General features: G+C 61.3%; 1 protein-coding gene across 5 annotated transcripts; it reads right to left on the reverse strand.

Annotated features, from left to right (window-relative positions):
• Positions 1 to 215: 215 nt before the first annotated feature.
• On the reverse strand, positions 216 to 8,374 carry DLK1 (delta like non-canonical Notch ligand 1). Of its 5 annotated transcripts, none has more exons than XM_086365093.1 (6): positions 8,118 to 8,373; positions 6,875 to 6,938; positions 6,206 to 6,336; positions 3,242 to 3,383; positions 943 to 1,222; positions 216 to 717 (listed from the first exon to the last, which is right to left on the reverse strand). In XM_086365093.1, exons 1-6 carry the CDS (start codon positions 8,182 to 8,184, stop codon positions 475 to 477), a joined length of 927 nt encoding a protein of 308 aa, XP_086221219.1. In that variant the 5' UTR covers positions 8,185 to 8,373; the 3' UTR covers positions 216 to 474. The 5 variants fall into 5 exon arrangements, with proteins under 5 accessions (XP_086221219.1, XP_086221218.1, XP_086221217.1 ...); XM_086365092.1 differs by having other exon boundaries at positions 216 to 723; XM_086365091.1 differs by having other exon boundaries at positions 216 to 768.
• Between the last annotated feature and the right edge of the window lie 2,042 nt (positions 8,375 to 10,416).

Below are 10,416 nucleotides of genomic sequence, written 5' to 3' on the forward strand. Positions count from 1 at the left end.
GAGAATTAACGAACGAAAGAGATTTTAGCCCTTTTCACAGTGGGTGGTCATGCACAGCACTCGTAACGGTTTCACGAGGACCCTGTGGCCGAGACCCCACCCCTGGTTGGAGGGGGCGTCGGCACGGAGCCCTGGTACTGTTGCCATGTTTTTTTTTGGTCTTTTTTGATTTTAGGTTGAGATTTTAGAATAACATACTTATTTGTCTTACTCACTTAAAGATGAAATTCTCATTATTATTATCGTTATTATTATTTTTTTATATCATGCATTAAGAAGAGAGAAAGAGGATTCATCTGGCAATTACGTTGGTTGCACACACACGGCAGCGCAAAGGCAGGAGAGGGGAGCGTAGCGTTCACCAGATTTGACACAAAGGAGAGCAAATTCCACCACAAAGATAAGAACAGACCGCACAGAGAGACAGGGGGCTCTGCGGGGACCCCGAGAAGGGGGGGGCCGGTGGGGCGCTGCTCAGATCTCCTCCTCGCCGGCCTCCTTGGTGAAGGTGGTCATGTCGATCTTCTCCGGGAAGACGATGTTGACGGCCAGCTCCTCCCCGCTGTTGTAGTGCAGCAGCAGGTTCTTCTTCTTGCGCAGCATGTGGTTGTAGCGCAGATTGGACACCCAGGCCTCGCACTTGTTGAGGAAGACGATGCCCATGGTGCCCAGGACCACCAGGCTGGTGAGCACGCCCAGGATGGTGAAGCAGATGGCCTGTCCCTCGGAGAGGAGCGGAGTGCTCTTGTTGAGCTCCTTCATGGACACCTTCAGGACGCGGTGCTCGGGCTGCGGCACCGGCAGCTCGTGCACCCCGGGGGTCAGGCGGTAGGTCAGCCCGTAACCGCTGGGCAGACGGGTGACCTGCTGGGGGCCCGCCGCGCGCTTCCGGCCACACCGGGGGCCGGTGAACGCGGGCTTGCACAGACACTCGAAGCTCACCTGGGAGTGCTGCAGGCAGGTGCCGCCGTTGAGGCACGGCTCGCTGGTGCAGGTGTTCACCGGGCGGCTGCAGGTCTTGTCCATGAAGCCGGCGGGGCAACGGCAGCGGAAGTCACCCCCGATGTCGGTGCAGATGCCCTGGTTCTCGCACGGGTTGGGGATGCAGCTGTTGGTCACGATCTCGCAGAAGTTGCCCGAGAAGCCAGGGGGGCACAGGCAGACAGCGTGGGGGGCCCGGCCCTCATCGTCCACGCAGCTGCCTCCGTGCTGGCAGGGCGAGCTGCAGCACAACAGGGCACAGCGTAAAGGGCCCTCGGGCGCTTGGCTAGGACAGCAAGGCTGCGGTGGGGGGCGGGGGGGGGTGCCCTGCTCCCCCCTCGTGCCACACCGCAAACCTCCTGGGGCCCAACCAAAGGGCAGGTGCTCAGAACGCTCGAGCTGAGGGAGTGCCAGCCAGGGAGGCCCCGGGGTAGGGGTGGGGAGTGGGTGCCTGGCACCGGGAGCCCCTGCCTGTGAGGGGCTCCCGGGCCATCCGAGGTGGGGTGGACACCTCACCCCCATCACGCCGCCAACCTGGAACATGCCTGACCTCCCGTGCCAGGATGCCCATCTCCTCTCCCACCTCTATGTCACCTCTCCAACCAGAGGCATGACGGTTAAGTCACTGGACAGGTGGGGAAACTGAGGCTGAGAGAGGCAAAGTTAGTGATACCCCAGGGCTTCAGCCCACCCTCCCCTTAGCTCCGCCCCTGGGCCACAGAGGCGGAGCCAAGCAGGGTATCCCTCAGTCTCTCCCACCACCACCACCGCCGCCGGCCCCAGCCCCTTATTATTAATTTTATTTTCCGTGGAGTGAGCCTGCGGGCTATTGTACTGGGAAGCCCTTGGGGACTCTCAGAGTGAAAGAAATCCACGCTGTCTGCAAGGCAGGAGCAGCGTCTGGGCCTGGCTGGTTAATAGTGGCTCATTCACCCCAGTGCAGCCTGCAGACCGAAGCTGTTTGCTCAAAGCGGTGCACACGGAGCATTTAATGTAAGTGCTTTTAAACGAGCAGACCCTTTGTCATCTGATAAATGCCGAAACTCCGGGGAAGAAAGGGGCTCGGAGCGCAAGGAATCAGCATTGCTGCTGCAAGGGTGAGGGCGAGGGGAGCCAGGGCTCTGGAGGAATTTCAAGGACCCCAGGCTCTATTTTGACAGACGGGCTCAAGTCTATTAGGGAGGAAAGCAAAATATTTTAAAGGTCTTGCTCCGTATTTCCCCTTCCTGCCAGGAAGCAGAAATGGAGCTCGGTGGTCACCCCTGTCCTCCGACCTCACCCTGAACTCTGATCTTTTTTTCCCCTAATATTTACTTTTAATTGAAGGATCATTACTTTATAGGATTTTGCTGTTTTCTGCCACACATCAACACGAATCAGCCCTGGAATGCTGATTTTTAGAATGCTGCAAGAATGCTGGTTCCTGGCCCATGTGGCTCTGGGGGCTCTCTGCCCCGTCCCTGGAAGGGACTTACACTTCGGCTTCCTCATGAAACAGGGGCGTGCCCCCACCTGCAGCCACTGGCCCAGGACTGGAGACTGCCCTGAATTCTCGCCCGACCTCCCTGGCCTCCGTTTAAACCCCCTCCTCAGGGGGTGAGGAGGGCAGTGCCGCTGAGCAGATGAGGACTAGAAACGGCTGAGCTGCTGGGAAGTCTGCTCAGGGGGGCACCGGAGAGGCCAGGGACCGGTCCATCTGCCGTGCCCACGCCCTGGTGGCCCCTCCCCATGAGGGTGGCTGGGGGCCGGACCCCCTCCCCCTCCCCCTCCCGCCTGTCCTGTGCTGGCCATAGCCCCCTCTCCCCACCTCCTAAGACGGACATCCCAGGAGACCCAAACGCAGAGCCTGCCACCCCCTCCCCCAACCAAAGCCGCCCCTAAGGTACGGAGAGCGGGTTTCACCAACGGCCTCAGGCACTGCCGAACTCTGATCTCGTTACGTCACCTTTAGAAAATTATGCCGCTGGGGCTCGGGTTCACAGTCCCCAATCTACTGTCATTCACACACATCAGGACTTGGGGACGTCAGGGGAATATGAAATCGCCTTCAGGATTGTTTGGGAAAAAATGATGGAAAGGACACACTCCCCCATAAAGACCCCATCGCGGGGGCAGCCCCCCCGCAGGCTGCAGAAGGAGCACTTCCTCGGTCTTTTGTCCGCCGACAGGTCCGCCTGGGTTAGGCTGAAAGGGTCTTTAAGGGGTGGAAATGGGACTCTAAAGCAGCGTTTTATCAGATCCGCAGGGAGAGAATGCTCACCCATTCACCACGCAGGGCCCATCCATTTCCTGACAATCCTTTCCTGAGAACCCGGGGGCGCAGGAGCACTCGTACTGGCCGTCATCGAGGTTCAGGCAGGTGCCGTTGTTGGCGCAGGGGGTCGAGGTGCAAGCCCGGATGTCTGGGAAGGGAGAGAAAACCAGGGAGATTAGATGAGGTTGGTGGCGGGGTTGGGGGCACGGAGGCTAGAAGGAGAGCATCCTGGGTGGGGGCAAGGAGAGAGAGGCACCCGTCCCTCTGGTCAAGGCGGGGAGCCCGTGTGAGCAGCCCAGATTCTCTGCTTGTGGTCACTGTCCAAGGTCACCCAGCGGGGTCCTCAGTAAGGGAGCTCTGCGACTCCCCCAGAACCCTGAGCTAAGTAAACAACTCTGGAGGCCAAGGACACAAAGTCACGGCCGTTCACCAAGATTTCACCCAGGCCCGCTGTGCCCTTTTTCTGGCACCAGGTCACCTCTTGGGTTCTGCAACAGTGACCTTCACTGCAGACCCCTCCCCTCCCCCTAACGCTCCAGACCAGTTTCTAGTGTCTGAGGAGGTCCATGGTGCCCGGGAGGTGGAGGGGTGAGTGCAGCCCAACTAACTGTTAGAGACATCACCTGCCCCTGTATACTGTTCCATCAAAGGGGAGTGGGGAGGTGGGGGAGGAAATGAGATGTAAAGCCCCCTGTTGGGAATCAGGAAACCTGATTGAACCCCAGCACTGCCTCGTCTCCTGGTGGTCTGTCTGCTCTCAGGTTCTGAACTAAGGGGGTCTATGATAAAAAGGTTGCATCTTTTGAAGGCGGTGAAATGAGAGCTATTGAGTGCTCGCCTGTCAGCACGGGTTTCCATGAACACTGGTATATTTCCACCGCCTTTTTACACCTCCCGTCACGCACACTTCATTATTCGGGGCTCAGCAAGGCAGGGACGGGTTGAACAAAGGGGGGCCTGAGGCGGGGGCTCTCTGACCGGACAGAGACCCTTTCTGCATCCACCTTCAGCCAGCTGCAACTCTCCCCCACCACCCTGCCACCCCAGACTCTATGCCTCACTTTCCCTGCTTATAAAAGGAGGGCTTCTCCCCAGCCCATGTCTGAGTCCCCCCTTCCCCTTGGGTTTTTCCACCATCTGAGCTGCCGCCTGAGCCAGGGCCAGCCAGAGACGCAGCGGTGATTGAGGGGCAGCTCTGGGTGGGGGTCCCCGGGGGCTGTGGCCACACACGTGCAGATGGATTCGCTCTTTTCAAGAGCCCTGCATCCTCTCAGGGAGAGGGGATGGCTGTCCGTCAGTAAGGAAAAGCCCCGCACGCCAGGCGAGGGCCTGTGCAGAGCTCACACGAGGAGTCTGGCCGGCACAAGGGGAACATAGGGGATTTATCACTATGGGAAGGCCCTGGGCGTGAGCGCCAGGCTCCCCTGTCACTGAGAACCTTACGTGTAAGCACAAGAGCTATCGACCACCCACTCCTCTCCTGCAGTGAGAGCCGAGGATCCGAGGATCGGCTCACCTTCTCCCCCTCCCTCCAGGGCCTCCAACCCCAAAGTCGGGTGGATTAAGCCACCACAAGGGGAGAGCGGCAGGGGGTTTTTGCCTGCTGGGGCAGCAGCTGTGGCAGTGACAGCCTCAAAGACGGGTGAAAAGGGAGAAGGCCAGGAACTACCCGGAGGGCAGCTTCCTCTGGACCCAGCCGCCCCAGGCTTTTGTCGACCCAGTGGGGAGGGACCTTTTGTCTGGGTCCCGGGCTTAGATATCACAAAGAGTGGGGCTCCGGGCTAAAAAGCCCTGATCCCCAATGGTGGTTTTTCCGGGACCCCCTTGGGTCCCCCAAACAGCTCAGAGATTCTTGCAGGGAGTCAAGCCCTGCTGGCCAGAGCCTAAGTCAGCTATAGGGAAAAACCTGCCTCGTGCGGGTGTGGGGGAGGGCACTTTAAAGACCCACATGCTGGGGGATCTTGAAAGCCCACTATGGCTTTGCGCGGAACGGTAACATTACAGTTCTTAGGTTTTTCTCCAAGGAAAGCATTAGCCCCCCGATGAGAATGAACACATTTTGGAGGCGGAGGGTGGAGTTTGGTAGCCAGCTGGCTGTTCTCCTGACTTCCTAAGAGTCATGAGCAGACCCAGTTGCTTCCCTGAGCCTCAGTTTCCCTCCTGGGAAACTTTGCAGACGCTGGCGTATGGCAGCTGCCTACACTGCCAGGGGAATTTTCTCAAGGACCCTGGTCTGCCTGGGCTTCAGGGCAGGTTTTGCCAAACAAGAATGGGCTCGGTTGAACATTTTGCAGCCTGAAACTGCAGCGACAGCCAACTGTCCACTTCTCAGGGTAATGGAGGGCAAAGATGGCATAAATTAATGAAATCAACAGATAACACCAATCTGCACTTGAGCTACTTCTCAGCCTTTCCCGACCTGCCACCCCCCAGCCCCTACACCTGGCCTCGTCCAGCACAGCCCCCAGCCCTGTCCCAGTGGTCCTGACCCGGTAGCCGCTGGCCCTAGCGCTCAGCACCCAGCACCCTCTCCACGTGTGTTTGCGTGTGTGCTGCAGCATCCTTAGTAGCCTCACCTGTGGATTCCTTGGCATCTTGGCTCTGTGACCCTCCCCTCTTTGAGCTTCAGTGCCCCCACTCCCCCGGGACAGATTTCTGCCGTCCCCACCCTCTCAGCTTTGGGTGGTGTGATCCTTTTGGGACTCTTTATTCAACAGGCAGCCCCCCCGCCACCCCCCACCCCAGTGCCTTCCCCACTGCTGGGCGCTGGTGGTGCAGTGGGGAGCAGCAGTAAGTGCCCCCTCCCCGTGGGGAAGCCCCCAGCACCAGTGGGAAGCGGATAAACAGATCATTACCATCCAGACTGCTGGGTGTGCTGGGCGAAGGCCGCAGGGGGAGGGGAGGCAGCCGCCACCGCACTGGGCGGGGAGGAGGTGGCTGGGGGCAGGGAGGGCAGGGGCAGGCGCCCACCTAGGTCACAGAGGTGTCCGTCCCAGCCGTCCTTGCAGATGCACTGCCATGGCTCCACGCAGAGGCCGTTCACACAGCCGGGAAAGGTCACGCACTGGTCACACAGGGGACCCTGCCAGCCAGGCTGGCACCTGTGGGGTGTTGGTGGGGGAGAAAGATGGGGGCATGTGAGTGGGGGGGGACAAGGGTGGAGAGGGAGTTGCTGTGGAACTGACAGCGCTCGGGGAGGGGGTCTCTGCACAGTGCTAGGCCGGTGGGTCGCAGGAAACCAACGCCAGTCACCTGAGCGGGAAAGCTTAGACTCGAGATGAGCTGAGGGGCCGGGCAGAGGGGTCCCTAGGAGCCAGGGGAAGAGCTGCCTTTTGCCGCAGTGGCCCGCAGTGGTCTCACCCTGCAAAAGGCTCTCCTGCCCGCCCCCATCTCTGAGGAAACAGACAGGAGCCAGTGGCACCATGTCCCCCCCCCCCCGCCCCCGCCATCCCCAGACACCCAGTCCTCTTCCCCCACCCTTCTCCCCCAATGGTTGGTTTTCTGTGTGGGCGAGGGCGCTGTTTGCTGCAGTCCAGGGGCCCCCCACTTTTTCTGACTGCGTCACAGCTCCCCAGAATTCTGCCCTGCCCCCCCAACTCGTCCCTGCCACGAGCTGCCTCTGGGGAGCCCCTCCATTACCTGCACACACTGTCATCGTCGCAGAATCCATTTTCAGGGTGGCAGGCCGGGAAGCATTCAGCTCCTGGGGCACAAGAAAGGTTACGCCATTCGCTGCACGAGGCCCGACAGGCCGGGAAGGCGGCCTCCTCCCCACCGGGGCTCTACCAGCCTGGCCCACAGTCAGGCACGCCATCGAAAGCCACCCAGGGGAAAGCCCCCGCTGCTCCCGGGTCTGGGGTCATCACAGCACACTGCCTAGCTCCCGGGGCCCGGTCAAACACCCAGCGTCCCTCAGAGAAACGACAAACGTCAGGCCCTTCAGGGCAGGGATGGGGAGACATCGAACCAAAAGAGCTTGACCCCGGGGGACTGGGCCAAACCCTCAATTTTACAAAGTGAGCTAAAGGTGGGGCGGGGGACAGATTTTTGAGGTATTCAGCTCGGGAAAGCTCAGACAGGTCCACCTGGAAGGCTCATAGGTAAGGCGTCTGAGTTTTCCAAAGGTTAATCCCAGCGAAGCCAGGCACCCAGGTCAAACTCCCCACCCCAGGCGCTTGGTATTAAAAAGACCAAGGGTTTTGCGGACAAGACTGCAATTCTGACACCCTTTAGAGATTCTAACACTTTAATAGGCACCTACTGTGTGCGTTTATTTTAACTCTCAGCAGCTTTTCAGACAGCCCCCCCATAAACACTGGCGCAGTGGGGGGGGAGGGCCCTGCGCGAAGGGGGTATGCTGCGTCACGGACAGATGGCCGCCGCAGACAGGAGTGTCGCAGCCCCTCACCTAGACCAGCGCCACGCGGGAGGGGCACGGCCTGCGCTCCCGGCTGGGACTCTGGGGCGACGACGGCAGTCACCCTCCATAGCCCCCACAGGCCTGCTCCCGAGCGCACACGCAGAGACCCCCCCCAAAGTTGCACCCCAGAGCGTTTTCACAGAGGGCTCCCCAGCATCACCTCGTTTCTCCATACCTCCGCTCTGCGCACCGGGCCCCTGCGAGCGCCACTTCTGCGGGGCGGGAAGGGGCCGGGGGTCCCACAGCCCTCCCGCTCCCCGCGCCCCCCACCCAGGACCCCAGGGCCGGGCTTGGCATGCGAGGGTGGCAGGGGGGCGAGGCAGGCACGGCCCGGGGCTTAGGGTTAGGCGGGACGGGCGGGAGTCGGGGCGCACGGGACGGGGCGCGCGGGGCACAGGGCGGCCAGGGGGGCGTCGCAGGCTTCCCCAGAGGGGGCGCGAGCCGGGCCGCCGGGGGGCTCACCATGGGCACTGCGGCCGAAAGCCAGCAGGAGCAAGAGGGCGGGCAGGAGGGCTGCGGTCGCGGCCATCGCGGGGCGGCCGGGGGCGCGGTCCCGGGAGCGGCGCGGGCGCGGGACCTGCTCCGGGCGCCGCGCTGGGCTTCTGGTTGCGGACGCGAAAGGGGGCGCGGGCGCGCGGCGAGGGGAAAGCCAGGGCTGCACCGGGCTGCGCGCTGCGCTCTCCGCTGCCGCCGCCGAGCTGCCGCCGCCGCCGCGCGCGCCGCCCTTTTCGTACCGCGGCCCCCCCGCGGCCCCCGCCCCTCGCCCCCGCCTTCGTGCGCACGGGGCCGGCGCCGGCCAGTCCCTGTGACCCCCGCCTTTCGCGGGGCCGCCCCCCACCACTGCGGTGTCCCGGAAACCCGCTCGCGCACGCGGGCCACTCTTGGCTAGACGGGCACAGGTACCCCGCGCGCGTTGGGCACACGTTGCCCCCACAGGACGGCACACGGGCGCGCACACACGGGCCGGCTTGGAACAAGTCTCGGTAGCCGAACCTGGGCTGGGCCGCAGACCCCAGGAAGACGCGAAGACGCGCTCGGAATACAAAAGCACGCACAGAAACACCAGAGCACTGATCGCCAAGGTCCCGAGCACGCATGGCATGGTTCACGCACCCAGAAACACACAAGCGCACACTCTAGACACCGGGGAAACGCACACTACCCCACACGCAGCGGGAAGAACACTTAGGAGAAGCCTTGGGGCACCCACTCTCCTAGCCATAAACACGCAGGGGGAAATTGCAGGCACTCTTGTGGGAGCACATACAGCAACCCTGACACTGCGACACACACAGACACTGCAACACACGCGCACGTCATAGAAATGGCCGGACCGCCACAAGCTTGCTCAGTCACAGGCACGCAGACAGGCAGAGGACGTAGAGTTATGAAACCCGGGCGTCCTCAGCATGTGCCAGGCCGTCTGCACAGGGCACGTGTGCAGCCTCGTGACACCTGGACACGCGAATACCCTGGTGACATGCAGACACCTGGGCACATGTTCCATCACGTACACACACACACACGCCATCAGGCCCTAGTCCCGCCAGAAGGCTCTCATACATCTGATATTCACACGCACACACACATACACTGTCCCCGAAACTCACGGATGTCAGGCTCTTGGTTACACGCTTATCAAAACACACATACGGGCACCCAGCACAAACAGGCACGCACGCACACACAGGCCCTATCACGTCCATCTTCGCCACCGTGACATATGCGGGCAAGCTCACAAGTATGCTCACACGGACACGCACAGTTGCACACCCGGCACTCGGCAGGTGTTCCATATCCACCAGGAGGCCTCCAGCTGGGGGTCACACAGAAGTGCAGCTGGGGGTGGGGACCCTGCCAGAGACCCTGAGAGTTCCAGCCCGGACATAGAGCCCTGCACTCTGCTGGGCCAACCACCCTCTGGGCCCGTCCCTATCAGGGAGGTTTAGGGAAATGGAGAAGGACCTCTAGGCGAGCATGGGGGGTGGTAGAAAGGAATCCCAGGTGTGTAACCTCTGGGGAGGATACCAGGAGGTCCTGAGCAGATGGATCTTCAGTGTGGGCTTCACTTGCATCCGTTAGTTTGCAGACAGATGCCGAGGGCTGGGAGGGGTGGCCTACTCTTCCCCCCACACCTGAGTGGGGGGTGACCTCTGCCTCTCTGAACCTGGCTTTTGGGCCATCTCACAAGGCCCTGGCAGGTTTGAGAACAGACTTACTGTCCTTGGCCCTAAGGCCCTAAGTCCGCACCCTAGAAGAAGGACCTAGTCTGGGTGGCCTCCTGGAGGCTGGAGGGAAACCCCCACTTCCTTGTGGACGGCTCCTTTTCCTTGTCCACCTCTGCTGAAGATCCAGAAGCAGGGGGTGCTCTGGGAATGGCTTTGGAGAAAGATCACGCAATAGTTGCCCAACCAGCTTCCCGCCCCATGGCCCCTGCCTTTCCGTGACCTCGTTCTCTCCCACGAACGCTCTTCTCAAGTGAAGAAACAGTCCAGAGATGGAAGGACTTTTGCCCGAGGCCCATGGGCTACAATGGGAGCGGCCAGAGGTCCACTGGAGCTCCTCTGACCGCACCCCGCCCCGCACCCCCCCCCCGACTTTCCTCCGAGGACCCTGACCTCAGCCTCCAAAATTATCCCCGGAGGAAGGGAGGGCTGGGTTGCCAGCCAGACCCTAAGGAATGGGGGTGGAGGGGCAGGGGGAGACCTCAGGACCCAGCAGCTCCTCCCCACCTCTCCTCCCACCAAGTCACCAGGTGCCT

Source organism: Bos grunniens, chromosome 21 (genome assembly GCF_055505025.1).
Source record: "Bos grunniens cultivar Pamir isolate PY7600 chromosome 21, Bosgru_T2T1.0, whole genome shotgun sequence".
NCBI lineage: Eukaryota > Metazoa > Chordata > Mammalia > Artiodactyla > Bovidae > Bos > Bos grunniens.

Coding starts and splice junctions, on each gene's coding strand:
- DLK1 (XM_086365089.1), bottom strand. CDS start 8,184: ATGGCCGCGACCGCAGCCCTCCTGCCCGCCCTCTTGCTCCTGCTGGCT. Junction 6,939..8,117: donor TTTCGGCCGCAGTGCCCATG/GTGAGCCCCCCG, acceptor CTTGTGCCCCAG/GAGCTGAATGCTTCCCGGCC. Junction 3,384..6,205: donor CGGACACCTCTGTGACCTAG/GTGGGCGCCTGC, acceptor CTCCCTTCCCAG/ACATCCGGGCTTGCACCTCG.